We start from the raw sequence: 18,416 nt of genomic DNA on the forward strand, positions 1-18,416 counted from the left end.
TTTTTATCATCAATTCACAAAAACACACCACCTGCTATCACAGCCCCACCTCTTACAGTTTGTTTGAACATTTTCATTTTTTCCTCGCCTAAGATTAACTACGTATTTCTACAAAGATAGAAGCAGTTCTTTAAAATTCTTTAAATCAGTTTTTTTTATTCTTTAAATCAGTTCTTTAAAGAATTACCTATTTCATTAATTTTACCTGAAATTTTGAGCCATGCTGTAAAGGTATTTAGCTGCCAAAATAGGGTGGGCTGGTTATTTTGTGTCACAGTGCCATCTAGTGTCTGTTCTCTTAAATTGCTGTTTTTAATTCTTGCAGAGCCCTCATGAGTACCGCTTGATATGGGTTGCCACAGATCTTGTCTCCTTCGCCGTAGTGCTGGGGATTTTTGTATTCCAAAAGTAAGAACTTCATCAGCTCACCTTTACCAAACCATCTCACTGTGGGGACTGTAATGGGGACAAAAGACAGAGACACCAGGGACGCTGGATAACCCATCCTGACGATGTAGGGAGTGTAGACTCAGACCCCACAGCAGTACTAATGCGTGTACCTCATCAGCAGTTAAGATGGACCTCATCTGTCGGTCCTCTGTCAGTCGCTTCTCTGTCTCTCGAGTGCACATACACAGATTTAAGAGCACGTGGTTTAACCGCAGATAGTGAAATACGCCACCAGTCAAAAGTTTGGCAAAAACACTACACTGTTTATTTTTATTATTTACAACATTAAAAACTGGAAAGATGCCAAACCAATTCAATAACATGTTATTATGTTAACTTAAATATTACATTCTTTGAAGTCACTTATATTTTGAGGACCGCTTTGCACACTCTTGGGGTTCTGCTGATGGGCTTCATGAAGCACATATGATGCTTCTCCATCAGACCTGAAGACGTTCTCACACATGCAGAGACCTTGTAGAGTGAGGAACTAAAGTTCTGAAATACAACTGTTTACCTTTCACAAATGCATTTTTGTATAAAAATATATATTTGTCCTAAAAGCAAATTTAAGCATAATCCATTAGATTAAAATGGCTTTTTCTATTAAGAACCTGCATTTAGTCAGGTGTGTCCAAACCTTTGACTGGTAGTGTATGTGGAGGCCTTGTAAGGTCCTGTTTTGTGCAGCTCAAACAGAAATCTTATTTGTAAGGAAAACTAGGGCAGTCTTAACATAACAGAAACGCTCCTTTCTTATATTTTGTGCAGAAAACTACATTTTGGCAATTAAAAAGCCCACAACAGTTAAAGAGACTGAAGCTCTGGAGATACTCTGTGGTTTCCAGAACTGCATTATTAATGGGACCTTGTGCAGCATTTAGTAGCTGCTGACTCTAGATGAACACAGCTGACTCTAGATGAAGTCCAGACCAAAGAGAAGATTTAAAGCCTTTAAGATTTAAAGCCTTTAAGAATGCAGAATATACTGAGATAAAAAAGATAAATGAGAGAAGTAAAGAAGAGAAAGGGGGTAGAAAATAAAGACCAAGGCCAGAAAAATAATGAAATGAAAGAATGTTTATAAAAGAAGGAAGTGATTGCTCGGAAGTGATTCCACCGCCACAGTCAGACCTGGGGTCAGAGCCGGGGTCAGAGCCGGGGTCAGAGCCGTGGTCAGCCGTAACGGTTCGAATCATTGTGATGGTAGTGAGACTTGTCGAATGCCTGCGGGTGCTGCTGCGTGCTGATGGGTAATCAGCCTCTGCCTTTGAATTGACTTCTTGATTCTCTCCCTTTTACTCTGTTATGTTTTGTACCCTTGGTACCTTTCTTTCTCTTCCTCTTCCTCCTCCTCTTCCTCCTCCTCCTCTGCCTGACGTGCATGCGCCTCTTCCCTGCTGCATTATGGCATCTCTCAGCTATCACATGATCAGGTAACTGGGTCACTTACGCTGTACTGACCCATGATTCTGTGCTGCGCATATGTCATCTGTTCTCCATTTCCAGTACACACACACACACACACACACACACACACACTCTGTCTGTTTCTCTTATGTGTGTTCTGTCTCTCTGTCTATATATCTGTCTTATCAGTCTCTGTCTGTCCACCTGTCTGTGTGTCTGTCTAGAATTTGACGTCACATGTAACTTATGATACCTGTGCTATCTCAACATTTAGCCATAGGTCTTCATTTCTCTTCCTGTTTCTGGGAGCGTTCTTTCCCTCTCACGTGATCTATCAGCAACTAGCAGTAATCAGTTATGCTGAAACCGTGTGCTTGAAATCCCTTTTGATTTTTGTCTACTCGGTTTTAACAGTTTCACATCCTACACTAATCCCTGAACCTTCATTTAGTTTATTTTTAGAATTAGTTTTTTTGTTATGAGCAGAACATTGTTAATAATGTTTGTGTGAGGGTAATTTCTGGTTATGTAGGTTGTTGAGTCTCTGGCTTTTAACATGGTGACTGACGTGGTTATTTTACGTTTCCTTGGCATTGAAAGCTTTGTGTTTCAGGCAGTAGTTCTTGCTGCATTTGAAAACTAAATGTTATCATGGGACAGTGATGGCATGTCTGAAATGATTTTTCAAAGCCAGTTATTTATAGCACCGGTCATGTGTCTCTGCCCTGACTTCCTGCTGAAGGACAAACCAGCCAATATCAACACTTTCCGCACAAGCTTAACAAAAAAACACAAAACTATGTTAGTACTTTTAGTTTAACGTAACGTAGTGGTTGTAAAGAATATTTTCAGAAAATGCAGTGGTTAAAAAATCACAGATGTGAACTTTGCTTTGAGGGTAGTTTTATGGAGTAGACGTCAGGTGTGTACAGCAGCTGATAAATCTGAGAACGTTCGATGATGTGCACCACACTTTTTCTTGAGTTCTAGTATTTCGATTAGTGGCTACAGCCACAGTGGAGAAGGATCTTGTTGAGACGAGCCACTGAGAGTGTGTGTGTGTGTGTGTGTGTGTGTGTGTGTGTGTGTGTGTGTGTGTGTGTGTGTGTGTGTGTGTGTGTGTGTACGCGTGTGTGTTGATGTGGGCATGTTTGTGTCACTACAGATGGAAGATGAGTGGTATGCGGAGCTACAACCCTGAGCAGATCATGCTGAACGCAGCCGTCAGGAGGTCCAGCCGAGACGTCAACATCATGAAGGAGAAGCTCATCTTCTCCGGTAGGCTGTGCAGAGCCACCGTCACTACTGTGCTGTGGGGTTTCTGTCTTTATTGTTTTTAAATGTGCATTATCATATCGCATCCATGCATTCTGTATGTTTGTGCTCGCATGCGTGTGTGTGTGTGTGCGTGTGTGTGAGTGAGTTGGTCCAGTAATGATATCGCATGGCTCTCTGAGTGGTTCTGACGTGTCTTCAAGGTCAGCCGCAGTAGCCGTTTGACCCTGGGTGTGACCCCTCGCCCTGTGTCATCTCAGTGTCGTCTCACCATCTCATTCCATGCCTCCCTGTTCCTGCCCCTCACTGCCTGTCGCCCACCCATCTCCCCTCCTCCACCCACCTCCCCTCCTCCACCCACTGCTGGCATCCACCACCACCACCACCACCACCTTAGCTCATAAATGGCTCTCATCTTGATAACCATGCTAGCAGTGTCCTGTTAAAGGTGAGCATAAGGACATTGGAAATTTACTGTAGCTTTCCAATGGTGTTTGGTCATGTATAAGGGAAATAAAAAAATAAACACAGAGCTTGTGACCAATAATGATGGTCAGATTGCACTAAGGTGAAGTTTACTTTTATATTTCATTATAATAATAGTTTTTTGTGGTTGCTATAAAAAGCAAACAGATCTACCATGAAATTCATTTTAAATTAACAAAAATTTACTGATTGCAAAAATGAACAGTTTGGCATATACAGTGTGTATATATTTTCATCGATTGCTTAAATGAACACTGTTTTGTACACCTGTGTTCTTGACCATCTGTTAATACTGAGGGCAGGTTCTTCATCTCAACCTGTCTCTGTCCACAGAGGTGAGCAACGGGGTCGGCAACGAGGAAAACGGGTTTGACTACTAAACCCAGACGGGCGCTCACCCCAGCGACTCTGCAGCCCTGACGGATGATGCACAAATCGTCTCGACTTGTTTACCGTTGACCCCACTGAACCCCACCCTGCTCCATCAGTGTGTGTTTGCTGTGTCCCAGTGGGCTACTTAATTTCGCTGTATTGCTAAAGGAACGAGTTCTCTTCCATTTATTTTTAATGGTTAATTTGCTTGTAATGAAGCAGCTTGGCAAACGGGGAGGCGGCCTCGTGCGTTTGCCCTGTGGGCCTCCCCACGCCTCGTTGCTCAGGGCGGCTGGAACATCAATCTTCTGCTTCTGATCACAAGCACGCCTGCCACGAAGACCGTGAATCCGAGAGGGAGAGAGAGGGACAACCGCGGAGGGTCAGATATGCAGGATTCAAGTTGACTGTCTACTGCCTTACGTAAGGGTTCAACTCCAGAAGTGTTTACAGAGTGCCTGTTCTCCTGTGTGTGGACTATTTACAGTGTGACTATTTAGTGGATGTTTTCATACCTGCCCACTCGCCATTGTCCATTTTCAAGAATAACCTTTTTATAACGTTTTATGACTTTCGAGAAATTAAATGAATTCAAACTAATTTAAAATATACAAACTATACTGTATATACAAAGAGTACATTAGATGATTTAAGGAACATAAGCTACATTTTCCTCTTGACCGTGTGGGTCTGGTGTAAATGAAGAAGTGTGTGCTGTAATGTGTAGTTACACACTGTATACAGTGCAGCTGGATTTGAGTTTGTGCTTCATCAGTACTACAGAACTCTTACTGGCAGAGTCAGAACTGGTATTCATATATTGTACAGTGATGGTGAGATGGCGTCTTCATGTCATGGTTATTGATTTTCTGTCAACATTGTCATTGAACTATTGAAGGTATCTTATGGTCATAGAACTGATGTCATGGCTGTCACGCATGTACGATGAAACATTTTGTTAATACAAAGCTTACATTGTCACACTAGACATCTGAACACATTGTGCTACTTTTGTTTTTATTTTGTACGTGTTGGAGGTCAGTCAATAAAAAAACATACAATTATTGTCTTTGTTTTGGTGGTGGTGTAGCAAAGGAGAAAAATTATTCATTAGAAACTGAGCTTCAAAGAAATGTGGGTGCAGTAGTAATCCAGATGGACAACACTGAGGATCGTACAGCAGATTTCACAGACGCAAGCACATACTTCTCTCCATTAAACTTGGTCCAAAGGTATCACATTTTGTATAAATGTAAGTTTTTTTTTTATTTTAATAGTTATAAAAATATCTCTTTAACCCTATAAATGTTGATGCATTCTAGATGTCCAACAAGTGTTTAGACCACCTCTCATAAGTGCAGCATTGTCCTTGCTAGAAGCTTATTACCAAGTTACTATAAGTAGAAAATACATCTACAATCATGAATGGGTGGTCTTGTATTACTGTAATGAAACCGTAATGATGCCTTTTTGACACTGGGACCAGTGATCACTGTTGGGTATATCAGTCCCACAGCTCCAACAGGCTGCCACACATTCTGCAGTAAACCAATCCACCACGGCTAGCATCACTACTGTGGTCCACACCGGAGTCCTGTGGGCTGAATGTTATCAGCTTTGGTGATCGGCCCCGTTCATGACTGGCCCGGTTCTGGCCAAAGGGAAGAGGTGAGCTGGGGAATGCTTCTGATCAAGTCAATATCAGGAAGAAAAAACTGAAAATGTGGGAGAGGCCACTGGAAACATGGGACGTTTGTGCAGAGAATTAGAGCACTCGGTCACTTCTAACAGTTAGGTTATACGTCACTACAGAAACCAAGAACAGCTTCATATTGTTAGATTCAGATGTTTTAAGAATATGACCATAAAGCATCACCTTTCATGATTTTTGGTTCAATGTTTCATTCATTTGTGGTTATGTCAACATCTGTGTGGATCAGTAGTTTGCCCTATAAACACCATTAAACACTGAATAGGCAGCAGGTGGAAAACGTGCATGTATAATAGATGAAACTGTTGTCCCTTATAGCTTTACAGAAAGAAAACAGCAGAATTATTAGTCCATTATGCACATGACATCAGTGACTTGTAAAAGGCATGAGCAAAATTATTTTCAACACAGTCATTTAAATAACATTTAACATGAAAAGAAATGTAAATAAATAAATAACCAATGAATGCCATTTTATAGCTCTAGGAGCACAGGTAATACTAGCAGAAGGACCTTTGTGAATTTTTAAATGCAATAAATTTACTTATTCTCTTTTTATTTCTACATGGTGTGTTAAATACTACCAAAAATAAATACTACATCTGTGGTCTTTTTTTCTGTAGGAAACCTTTTTTCCTGTAGGTCCCTGAATTGTGTCACGCCGTCTTGAATGGCCAGACGCTTGGCAATCCAGAGTCATCAAATGTCTGTGGCTGCAGTATTACACAAGACACCTCACACATCTTTTAAAGTTACATAAATCCTCTTCTCAATATTCTGTTCTTAGTTAAGTCCTCCCACCCTGTGATCTGCCTTTGTGATGTAAATTCAGGCATCAATTAGTTGACTGAACTGAATCGCTTAACTGGGATTCTGAACTGCCAGGTTCTACTTTAAGTGCCATTATACTGGGAGGAGGACGTTTATTTACTATTTCATGTATTTGTATTCATAAATAAGCATAAAAAAGGAAATATTATGTCAAAGGTTTAGCCCCATTAATACACTGGGTCACTGAGAGCATAACCAGGCTGATCCTAATATCAGAACCAATCATGTGTATGTGGGATGAAAGCCTCCATGTCCTGTATTGCTCTGGGCGATGCTGCCCAATCACAGCGTTCTCCTCCAACTCTTCTCCCACGGCAGCTGTCCTATGAAGTCGTGTGAGCACCAACTTGAAGAAGATGTAGCAGCTAGAGGGTGTGTGTGTGTGTGTGTGTGTGTGTGTGTGTGTGTGTGTGTGTTAGCCCTCACTGTGTCAGCATCAGTATCTACTGAGCAAGTGGAGACCTAGAATATGGAGTTGGGAACTGGACAACTGAAACCAGAGAAAAAACTGGGCAATAACAAACATGTCCAAGTAAATATGGGTGGAGATCATGATTTGAGATCAGTAATCCTGCGCTCTAAACACTCACCAACACTTGCAGGTCCAAACTGCCACAAAGCTTCATTAGCTACTGCAAGACTGACACGTTTAAAGAAGCGGAACGAGAAAAAGTGCATTTTAGTCATTGGTCGGGCCTGTTGCAAACAGGTGACGAAGAATTCACTATAAATTACGGTCCCATTCAGGCTCAGCTGAAGTTCGTTTTACGCAGATCTCTGTTTGGTATCTCAATAGCGCTGACCTGCAGGGGCCAGGCCCCGCCCATGATGCCTGCCTGCAGGGCCACGCCCGTCACCACGGCCAGGTCCGGGTCCACGGATGTGTTGGGCTCCTTCCCGAAGTACTGGCTGATGAGCTGCCGGATACGTGGGATCCTGGTGGAGCCTCCCACCAGGACGATCTCGTCCACCTCGCCCTTGTCCAAACGCCCCTCGTGCAGAACCGTCTCGATGGGTGCCAGGATCTTCTGGAAGAGGTCCGCGTTGAGGTCTTCGAAGAGCTCGCGGGTGAGCCGCTCCTGGAAGGTGACGCGCTCCTCCCGGGGGCCCTCGGCTGCGGTCACCTGCAGGCGGAGGTGGACTTCGAGGTCGACGCTGGCCCGCACCGTCAGGTTGAGCTTGGCCTCCTCCACGGCCTGCCTGAGACGGTGGATGTCCTCCTTCAGGGTGGGCGGGACTCCGTGTCGTTGACGGACTCGCTCGCTGACGTGCTGGAACAGCCGTTGGCTGAAGTCCTGCCCTCCTAACTTGTTGTTACCTGAAACAAAGGCGCTCGTCAGCCTATAGAACGAAGGCGCCATCCGTGCCGGGGGGCCATTAACGCATCCGTCATCGCCCGAGTGATGGCGTGACCTCACCTGCCATGGCTCTGGTCAGGAACATGCCGCCCTGTTTGTTGAGCAGAGACACGTCCAGCGTCCCTCCTCCCAGGTCCACCACCAGCACGTTAAACACATCCACCTTGTGCAGCCCGTAGGCCATCGCTGCCGCCGTTGGTTCGTTGATCACCCTCAGGATGTCCAGCCCTGCTCGAAGAAGAAATGGGTCGCCATTAAACGTCAACGGTCACAGAAATTTCATCTTCCTTCCATGACCCATAACTCCCAATATTGATTATTATAATCATAACCCAACACTTAAAACCCCAATGAGCTAGTGCTTCCACTAACATCTGCTGCCTTTCACAGCTTATTACCAGGTTTCAGTGAATGTAATCATACAGTTTCATAATTGCAGTGAAGCTTCTGTTGTTGCGTAAAGACAAAGCGACTCATCAGCTGCTGAAATTCCTGCCTGGGGGCTTTAATGTCTAATCAACCGTAATGACCATCAGTCGACCTGACGCCGCCACAGCCGAGATTCAAGATGGAGGAGGTTACTGGCAGACGGACCTGCCAGTTTGGCTGCTCTGATGGTGCAGTTCCTCTGCAGCTCATCAAACTCCGCTGGCACAGATATGACCGCTTTCTCGACGGGGAGTCCCACGTGCCGCTCCGCCATCTTACGCATTTTCCGCAGCAGGCGAGAGCCAATGAACTCGGGGCTCACTGTGAAAGTGCTGTTTGGAGAGACCAGAAACTCTGCACTGCCGTTGTTGAGAATTATCTGTAAAACAACAGGGGTGTAAGTAAATGTATGGTGCTGTAATTACATAGACCTACATATAATAGTGTACACAAAGTAAACCTACATATCATTATCTAAGCTCTTAAAAAGCCTGAGGATGCTAAAAAAATATTCAATAAATATGCATGTTGTAAAATAAAGTAAATGTGTGGATCCTGTTATTCTATGATTTACCTTGAATGGGTAACGTGTGCTCTCTTGGTCCAAAGTCTCAGGGTCAAAAATCTTCCCTATAAATCTCTTAGCATCATAAATTGTGTTTTGAGGATTAATGTCAGACAATTCCTGGCCTTCGTGTCCAACGTATATGCCGGCGGGGGTGAAGGACACCACACTGGGGATGCTCTTCCGTCCCTTCTCATCTCCAATAACTTCCACCTCTCCTGTTCCCGGCTGGAATACCGCCACTGAACAGAACGTCGTTCCAAGATCCAACCCAATCACTCTGGGTTTGGGAGGAGGCAGATACTGTTGGCCGAGATACCCAGCCAGGAATAAGGCCAGTATAACGGACCCTGCGCAGAAGGAAAACTGGAAATTAGATTTAGTTATCTAACTAGATCCCAGTGCTTAAATCTGATGAGAGTCGGTCACAAAAGTTCTCTCACTGACAGTGCTGTCATTCATGTTATCTAGCCTTTTAAAATGTATTTATTTTAATTACTCAACTATTTTAAGCTACAAAAACAGTAACATTTATATAGAGAGATTCAAAGAAATTGTCATGGATTTAAGACAAAGTTCATTTGCAGCTTCAGAAGATAAAATGACATCATTAAGATTAAATGATCAGATGACTTGCACACAAGACAAACCAGGTCTCTCCAAAACATTACAGCATGCATGAAAAACATAATTAATGCTTTTAACCAGAGATAACTGCCATTGTTATCAATCAAATATTTAACGATAACAAGCAGTCCTTCCTCTTGTCTAATTATTGTTCCAGAGACATTAAAGGAAACATTTGTGTTTTTACTCCAGCTGGTCAGTGAACTACATGACGACATCTGTCCTCGCGCACGCGCGATGACGTCGGCTAACGGTAGCTAAGCTAACCAGGGCCGAGTCCGTTACACCTATACGGTTGTCGAGAGACAGCTTATTTAAGACACTGCGCTCCGTCTACGCGATAATTCCCTCGTATTGCCAGCACAGCGGAGTAAATGTCAGTGTTTTTGGAGCAGCTGTGACGGCGCTAGTGAGGTACTTCCACTGCTAATTAACTAGCCTAGTTATATTACGTCACGTTAGCTCGCGAGTTAAAACAACCGTCACTAAACCCGCGAACTGTCACGCTGCTGTGTCGTACTCGTCGTTTACGTTCACCCAGGTAGCAACAAATACACTACTTACCGATTATGGACATTTCTCCAGCCATTTCTCCTGCTGGGTTCGTTAATAAAACGCGTCCGCTAAACTGACGTTCATTCACTGACCGCAGCTAAACCGGTAGACGGTACATTTTTGTGTACATGTACACGTCCGCTTAACGATGCGATGCCGTGTTTGTGGAGAATGTAGTTAATAATACCGACATATGTATAGTGCGTATAGTAAATCTGTCACTTTTTAACGCCATTTCCCATAAAGCCCCTGGTCAAAATAGGTTGCGGAAGTACTTTCACGCAGGCGCAGTGCAAGTCTCATGACTTGTCAGACGCTAGGGGCGCTACAGAGCCAGTCCAAAATTAATGTGCGAAAGGAACTAAGCGGTGAATAACTATTAATACATTATTGTTAAATGAAATTAAAACTTTTTCTCCACTTGTCCTCGATGTTCTTCTAATTTTTAAAAGTAGAATTGGCGTTATGTAGCTATAAAAAATGCAAAGCATTTCTGCTACTCCAGCGTCAGACCAACCAATCAGCACTCAATAACAGCAACTCTGTCTTCCTGCTGTCCAAACCACCCAAACGCCTTTCATCGACTCCTCGCTGGCGCCCCCTGGCGTTTCGTTTGATATAACGAGAGGAACAGGAAGCGGTCAGGCGCCTCATAAACCGACTCTGCTCCTTCCCCTCGTGGAATATCCCGGGGCAGGTGATTGTACCTTTTTTTTTGTAGAAATGTGCAATAAATAAAGCAATACATCACACTGCATGTTCCAAATAGGTGAAGGTTGGTATTGTGTATTCAAGTTATCTTTGTTTTTCGTTAGGGTTCAAGCACGTATGCCTATTTTTTTTGTTCTCACATCATTCATTTTTGATAAATCAATAAAATATTATTCTTCCATTAGGTCTACTTTAATTCTTAGTTTTTTATTATGTACATTATTTTCCTATACTACTAATTAGGTTAATCATTTCACTATACCATATTATTCATATACAAAACAATAACCCTTTCATTCAACATCAGATTTAATGTGAATAACCTTGTTTTAGTCATTTTCTACTTGGATTATTTAACCTCTGGGTTTACTTAACCTCTCTCTCTCTCTCTCTCTCTGTGTGTGTGTCACATAACGTTTTTTGTAAATAGGTGATTGCAACAAAATTACAAGTAGCTAAAAAATTGTAACTTGAGTTATTGAGGTATTATCGGTTGATCAATATCAATACAGCATCAAGTATCAATAGAAACATAACATTTTTGTTATTTTTGCCAGCTATCATCTTACAGTTCAGTAAGGTATTATGTGAGGGTAAAATGTTGTGGAACATTATGCTTGATCTAGTCAGATAACCACAACAAAGATAAATACATGGCAATTTATCTAGGTCTTTGGGGTTTATTATAAAATTAGTGAAATATCTTGGTAAATGAAACATAAATAATTTATTAACACATAGTTTGATAGGGAGGCATATACAGTAGGTTTATCTGAATGAACAACAGATTTAAGTGTCAATTGTTCACACACAGACAAACACACTCAATGTGCAACAATGAACATATATGAAGAAAATATATAAATACATAATAATCCAATATCATAATATAGGCCTACTGAGCTACGCACTTACAGAATTATGAATGTAGGTAAATACCCAGTGACTAAACAATTGCACATCCTCTACTGAACAACAAGGACATGCAGATCCTCATTTCTGAGTGCATATTGCGACATTTAGGAGGAAGACCATATTACACAGTAGATGACTGTGTTTCTGCCTCTTCCCTGCCCATGTCTGCACACTCTACCGGGATGAAGCAGCCTGAATCTCTCGGACAGTCGTTGGCCACCTCGTCCTCTTCAGCAAGCTTCATCTTCACCAGGTGGTCTTCTGCAGGTCACAGCAGAGTGCGGTTAGGACCCCCCCATCAAACCCTGCTGACTTATTACATCTCAGTCGAGCAAACCACGTTTGGGTCATGCGCATGGCCCCGATGAACTTCACGTTAATTAAATGACTGCGTCTCTTGCTGGTTATTAACGTAATTTGCAGGTCCGAGCCAGAACACAGGGACCATGTGGCAGCTGTTCACAACAAGCTTACGGACATGCCACCATTAATCCTGAATGCCACACTTTCACTCCGCACTTGACTCACTCTTAACATAACATACACGGCTTATATAAAATATACAAACATATAAATAATCATAAGACCCTACAGCCGAGACAGCAGACCGTAGCATATAGTTAACTACAGCTGAACTATAAAGAGCACACTGTCAGTGACAGAGGTGACACTCACTGCTCATGTCATAGATGACTTCGGAGGCGGCTAGGAGCGCACGGCGGTGTTCTGGGTCGGTCACGTTCAGTTCGATCAAATGCGTCTCCTCTAAGTGCCTCAGGTCCTCCACTGTCTGATAGCCGTTCAAGAGCAACGTTGGGGCATGTTCCTGCAGTAACGGAAATCAGACAAATGTTAGAAAAGAGTGTGTGTGTGTGTGTGTGTGTGTGTGTGTGTGTGTGTGTGCGTGTGCGTGTGCGTGTGCGTGTATGTGTGTGTGTGTGTGTGTGTGTGTGTGTGTCGGTGCGGGGGAGAGGTGTGATGGAGAAACATGGGTGCAGGCTTGTTTTTCTGAAGGTGTTTGTGAGAACTTGGGGATTTTACCTCTAGGTGAAGTCTCTCCAGTAACTCCAGCAGAGTTTTGGGTCGAGCTCTCTTCGACACTCTAGGAGTCCTGATCTTCGCGGTGTCTTCTTCTTTCTCCTCTTTCTCATCCAGCACATCCACATAGATAAACTTGAAATTCCCTACTTTATTGTTCAGAATACCAGTCCATATTCCCATTGGGGGTTTGCTTATAATATTGATAATATCCCCAACCTGCAAGCAACACATTACGTCACTACAGACAAATCTATATAAATGTTATTATATATAATATATAGTTCTATATTGATTACTATAGTTATCAAAATATTGACTATCAACCCTTCAAAAGATGATTATTATTTCAGAGATCAGAGTCAGAGATGGATGCCTATTAATATAGCGGAGAGCGGGCTGACCTTAAGTTTGAGGGAGTCTGAATCGTAGGGACTGGGGACGAAGTCTGTGTGCACTCTGGCTTGTCCACAGAATGGACCCGTGTAGGGAGTGTCCTCCTCCAACCTTAGGCTGTCCCTGTTATTGGACACAGAGCTGCTGGTCTCGCCACCTGAGCCAATGGGATAAAGCGGATTGAGAACATGGCTCATGATCACCGTGGCCTCCTTGTTTCGGGGGTGAAGAGGGTGTGTGTTTGATGTGCTTACCAGAGGATCTCTGTCCAGTGTACAGGCTTTCTAACGAGGTACTGGTCTGGTCTGAGCTCTCCAGTACTGGGGAGACGCCGTCTGTCTCCCCCCCGGCCAATCTGTCTGCGTGATCCTCCTGCACCAATCAGAGTGCTGTGTAAGAAATGCATACCTAAAACATGCATATGTGCGACACACTAAAACTAATTAATAATGCTAATTAAAGTTTTGGAGTGCAGATTATACCTGAAATATGACTAAGACACATTCAATCAGTCATTAGAACCACGGGCATGAGTTTAATTCATTACAGTATTACAAACATATTTGAATTTGTTGAGCTCGTGTGCCAGTTTTTTATTCCTTTTCACTTGATCATACAGTCCATTTAGACAGTAAGGACGCCAGACACGTGTCTGTGTCACGGCCCTCGTGTTCGAGGATGCGGAGTCCAGACAGGAGTCCAGACAAGCGGTCAGGGCTCTCGCCCTCTGACTCACCGCGTCCTCAGAGCACGATTTAACCGGCTTCTTGCACATTCTCTTGCGCATGGTCATGGAGATGGCCTTCATCTTCTTGCCCAAGACGCTCTGCTTGTCTCTGTTCTCTGCACCCACCTCACTCTCCGCCTGCAGGTAGCACACGCCATAATGAACATCGACATCAGTACAGGCAGAGAGCTTCACGGTCAGATGCAGAGTAGTGTCGAGCTGAACTAGCAGGCTCCCACTTCAAAACATCTCATTCAAAGTTGCAGTGTGTATTTGCCTAAATTTAGCATTGCTGACACATCTACGCTCACACATTCTTGTTTTCCAAAGAGTGGGTGGAGTTATTTATTTAATCTTTTCAACTACTACTTAATACCATAGTTGTTCCATTTTCCTCAAGCTCGGCAGGTGAGTTCTGGGGTCTGAAGCTGTCAAACTTTCCAAAACTTGTAGATCGCTGAGAAATGTAAAAAGATTCATAGTGAGCACATTTATGGCACTCACAGAAAAGTATCAGCTAACAAAGACAGAAAACCAAGAAAAGTATAATTTTTATAATATACTAAAAGTATAAAGTATAATTTAATTGTTCCAAGCCTCTCAACTCTATGTCACACAGCCAAATCATAACTAACTCCGCACTAATCAGCAAATATTGATAAAGTACTAAAATAAAGTACTAAAAGCAATGTTCCTGACAATAGGGGACAAGCGTGGCCCTAGTAAAGTCATGCAGATTATCTAATGCAGTTGCAGGTTTCTTTATGACAAAAATAATTATAATAATTAGGAACAATTCTCAAATCCACTTACCTTTGGTTTAATGTTTTTGGGTTTGTCTGAGGCATTTGAAGCTGCCCTTTGAAGCATTTCCTTAGTATTCTGTCTTTGAATGTATTTAATTAATATACGTGAAGTGTTTAAGTGCTGGCTAATGTTTTTGACCCTCGGCTTAAAGTGTTAAGTGATGTGTTCCAGCCGAGCAGCCTGGCTTTGTGAGTTCCTCAAACAGACAGGATGTGACCCAATATTTGTGCTGTCTATAATCGAAACAGTTACTGATAGGAAAAAAAAAACATTTCTGCTTGAGTCTGCATGTTGTGGTCTCTTTGATAACCACTTCCCAGTCATTTCAAGTAACTTACATAAAGCAAATGGCAGAAACGTGACGGCACTAAACTTTCCACCACATCGTGATTGTAAACCTAGTCCAATCTTGTGGAGAATTCTGTCATTCAAAACATGTTGGACTGACAGGTTGGGTTCAGTGTTATCTTGTTTATCAGCTGAACATAAATACAGAAGTACATCGTTTGTTTAATTCTTCACTTGTTCCCAATTTACAAAATCCTTTCTGTATAGGGAAGTCCAAGCTGATATAAACTTACAGGAACACACGGAAGCTCTGAAGTCACATTACCGAACAAATTCCTCCCAAATTTCTCAACCAGTGAAGTTGATTGCAAAATTCTTGACAAATTAACTGCTGAATACAAATGTCTTATAACGGATGTCTATACAGTGAGCCACATCTGAGACTCTAGTCTCAATTTGAATAAATATTTCATGTGGTTTATCAAATCATATTATTTACAGGGAGAGAGAAAACACTCCCTCTGTTACATATGGTACAAGATGATATGATTTATTCCAGAACAAAATCATTTTGGCCATTTTAACACATTTCGAAATATTCCATAATCTCTATGCGTTCCTTAATACAAAATTTTTCAATAGAGGATTGTGACCTGTTTTTATGTTACCTAATCTATTCTCCAATATGGTGAGCATGTAAACACATTTCCTGAAGATTATCACCCCTTTTCATGGGAAATTCTTCTTGTAGGGTTCAATATGTGGCTGAAAACATGGAGCATCATTTCTTTGTGAGGCTTAACATGAGAGTTTTTCTTGGTTTCTCTTCCACTTGAGGATAACCAGATATGATGACCAGATACTCTGTGGGCTTCCTCAATAACACTAGTTATGGTTGCCGTTGGTTTCTTGTATGTCATAAACTATAAAGAGTGGATTTATTTGCTGTCCATTTGCATTAAATTTACATTGCATTTCCTAATGCAGTCCATAAGAAATTCACATCATATTTATACCATTTTATAACCTCCTATTGATTAAGTTGTGATGTTTCTCCGAGAGCATGCAAATCTGAATAAATTATTACATAATCCTGCCTTGCCACTGAGAAGTAATTTGGTTTGTAAAGACTTTTCTACTTACACTGAGAGCACATAGCTCTATGCTGGAGACAGAGTGTGCCATTTGTGGAGGAGAAATGAGTCTGTGTGGCGTCGTGGTCTGGACCACGTCCGCTTTTCTGGTGAAGCCGGGCACAGTGAGGTCCACGGTGTGGGCACGGTACTCAGTGAGAGGTCTCTGGCAGGTGTCGGCTGGGGCCCAGACCACGATATGCTCCCCGGGGTTACTCCAGAGCTGACAGCTAGAGGGCGCCGTCACGCCTCCTCTTGGCCGCACCGTACAGGTGAAGCTCTCTTGGTAAGGGCCCTGCGTGGGCCCAGCTCTGACTCCCATGGTGGGTGATGGACCTTTTGGGTCAGCTTTTTGAAAAGGGAAAAACATTACCAATCCCTGCTATGTAAAGCATAGATGTAATGTGAAATTAACTAAACCGATTAGAAAAAATGCGACTGATGTTAGCACAAAGTGAACGCGGCTGATTTGCTGATTTCACACGAACACATTGGGTCCTGTTTTTCACCTTTTGTTGGTGTTTGAGTCCCACTGGCCCTTCTCTGACGTCCCTGCTTCCCCGGTTTCTGTGACTTTTTCCCATCTCCCCTTGTACCTACTAGCTCCAGATACGAGGTCTGGAGAGGAGAGACATTACAACATCACAAAGACATCACAAATAACTTAACAAAGCCTAGGAAGGCTACTTGACGTGTCAGTCACCAAGCCCTTGCTTGCTTTCATTATCTCCTGCAATCAGCGCACTCTCGCTGGTAGCGTGGCTGGCGTGGCTGTGGTCAGTGTCAGCCCTTGGCTCAGGGAATCATCTTGGTCTGCCATCCCTCATGCTGGCGCTAAGGCGGGCATGCGGACCTGGCACAGACCGCGCTCAGACCTCGCCCCATCTGCGGGGTGGAGGGATTACACGGACATAACGGTGCCCCACCCTCCCTCCCACGCCATCTGTGCACCAGTGCAGTCAGCGTTTGTGTTAAGTGATTGCCCCCGTTTATGAAAACCCGCCAAACAGTCGCCCCTCTGTGTCGATAAAAGGCGTGACGACCATTTCAAAGATATGATGTTGGCATTATGGGTAGCTGGGGGGGAGGGGTCTGGATCTCACCGTCTCGTGCTGAAGGCTGCTGGCCATGTTCTGCTGCGGGTTCCTGCTACACGGGACATCACAGCAGGCAATCTACCATTAATGAAATCATCAGAAACATTCACTGAGGGAGAAGCTTCATCATTAGTACCTGAATTTGACGTATAGAGTATTATGCATGTATGGTTGTCTGAAGTCAGAGTGAACCCTTGTTCATTAGGGTGTTTACATTTGTGCAAGGCCTTTTGCCTTAATGATCATTAAAAAAATCTGTAATCAACTGATTTGATGTGATTAGAGAAAACACAGAAAATTCATTGTCAGGTTACAACCAAAAACAGAAATATAAGATAGAGACCTGGCCAGGAGAAACTCTTTCTGTTTGTGTAGATTTGATCTGTGGGAGACTGTCATCTTTACTATAGATTTCAGCTTTCTTCAGAGTCCTGACTAGCTCCATAACATAAAACATAAATCAAGAAAAAAATTAATACATGGAGAATATCAATAAACATTAGTAACTGACAGCAATAACCAAAATATTATAGGCTACTTGTGTTTTCAGAATCTGAAGCATCAACATATAGCAATAACAATTAGCACATTTATTATTATTTTTCAAACGCTGACACCATTTTCCGTTACCACTGATAAAAGATTAACGCCCCAATGAAAGTGTTATTTATAAACTCAGAGTCTGACAGGTGTTATTTATAAGCTGAAACCAAATGCAGGAAGTTTTGAGTGGTAACATCTCATACCAGTTTTCACATCCGGTTTGGCCGGTAGGCCTACTTGTTCGTTTCTTTCAGGAGCCAACAGCCAGTAATTCGGCTCAGATACTCCACATTAGTTAAGATATTCAGGCTAATTGTATTAGGCATATAAACAAACCCCCGAAGCTCCATTACTACCCTGCTGTTTCTTAATGAACCCAACCGGTTCCGTGTTTAAGGAAACCGCATTTACTAGTCTAGGTCGGTAACGCCAGTGGAAACATGTTGGGTCTAAACCCCACAAACCCCAGACGAATTTACGGCGGGTTTGATTGCTCCTCTCCTCCAGTAAATCGTCTCGTCGTCTGGAAGGAGGCCAGGCGGCATTAATGTGGACGGTGTTATCTGCAGGACGGAAACCAAAAAGCCATTAAGGGCTTCCTCTTTCCGCCGAGGGCAAGGCGCTGCCGCCGGGCAGATAAAGCGGGCTCGCCTGGCTGGACGAGTAGGAGGGTGTTGTTCAGGGCGAAAGGC

At 43.0% G+C, this 18,416-nt stretch overlaps 4 protein-coding genes across 15 annotated transcripts in view; 1 reads left to right on the forward strand and 3 right to left on the reverse strand.

Moving 5' to 3' along the window:
* gdpd5b (glycerophosphodiester phosphodiesterase domain containing 5b) overlaps positions 1-4,619 on the forward strand; it is a 31,199-nt gene extending 26,580 nt beyond the window's left edge. For 7 of the 12 annotated variants that reach the window (XM_076976022.1, XM_076976020.1, XM_076976021.1 and 4 more), the window contains 4 exons: positions 326-408; positions 1,872-1,886; positions 3,026-3,138; positions 3,955-4,619. In XM_076976022.1, coding sequence (XP_076832137.1) covers positions 326-408; positions 1,872-1,886; positions 3,026-3,138; positions 3,955-4,001 — 258 coding nt within the window. In that variant the 3' untranslated portion in view covers positions 4,002-4,619. Of the gene's footprint in view, positions 1-325; positions 409-1,871; positions 1,887-3,025; positions 3,139-3,338; positions 3,584-3,954 lie in introns of all 12 variants that reach the window. The other 5 variants (XR_013121554.1, XM_076976026.1, XR_013121555.1 and 2 more) reach the window with 5 other exon arrangements.
* Positions 4,620-6,013: 1,394 nt separating this feature from the next.
* Positions 6,014-10,312, reverse strand: hspa13 (heat shock protein 70 family, member 13). Its single transcript, XM_076976222.1, has 5 exons — positions 10,079-10,312; positions 8,897-9,237; positions 8,488-8,701; positions 7,954-8,121; positions 6,014-7,853 (listed from the first exon to the last, which is right to left on the reverse strand). Exons 1-5 carry the CDS (start codon positions 10,101-10,103, stop codon positions 7,285-7,287), a joined length of 1,317 nt encoding a protein of 438 aa, XP_076832337.1. The 5' UTR covers positions 10,104-10,312; the 3' UTR covers positions 6,014-7,284.
* A 1,176-nt stretch (positions 10,313-11,488) lies between these two features.
* samsn1a (SAM domain, SH3 domain and nuclear localisation signals 1a) lies at positions 11,489-14,871 on the reverse strand. Its single transcript, XM_076976223.1, has 8 exons — positions 14,670-14,871; positions 14,233-14,313; positions 13,866-13,994; positions 13,384-13,501; positions 13,138-13,286; positions 12,737-12,952; positions 12,371-12,521; positions 11,489-11,956 (listed from the first exon to the last, which is right to left on the reverse strand). The coding sequence occupies exons 1-8, from the start codon at positions 14,724-14,726 to the stop codon at positions 11,817-11,819; spliced, it is 1,041 nt and encodes a 346-aa protein (XP_076832338.1). The 5' UTR covers positions 14,727-14,871; the 3' UTR covers positions 11,489-11,816.
* A 1,163-nt stretch (positions 14,872-16,034) lies between these two features.
* On the reverse strand, positions 16,035-17,692 carry LOC143478362 (uncharacterized). The gene is made up of 4 exons (XM_076977320.1): positions 17,525-17,692; positions 17,188-17,259; positions 16,594-16,702; positions 16,035-16,432 (listed from the first exon to the last, which is right to left on the reverse strand). The coding sequence occupies exons 1-4, from the start codon at positions 17,636-17,638 to the stop codon at positions 16,035-16,037; spliced, it is 693 nt and encodes a 230-aa protein (XP_076833435.1). The 5' UTR covers positions 17,639-17,692.
* Between the last annotated feature and the right edge of the window lie 724 nt (positions 17,693-18,416).

The sequence above is a fragment of the Brachyhypopomus gauderio genome, chromosome 16, assembly GCF_052324685.1.
Source record: "Brachyhypopomus gauderio isolate BG-103 chromosome 16, BGAUD_0.2, whole genome shotgun sequence".
Classification (NCBI taxonomy): Eukaryota; Metazoa; Chordata; class Actinopteri; order Gymnotiformes; family Hypopomidae; genus Brachyhypopomus; species Brachyhypopomus gauderio.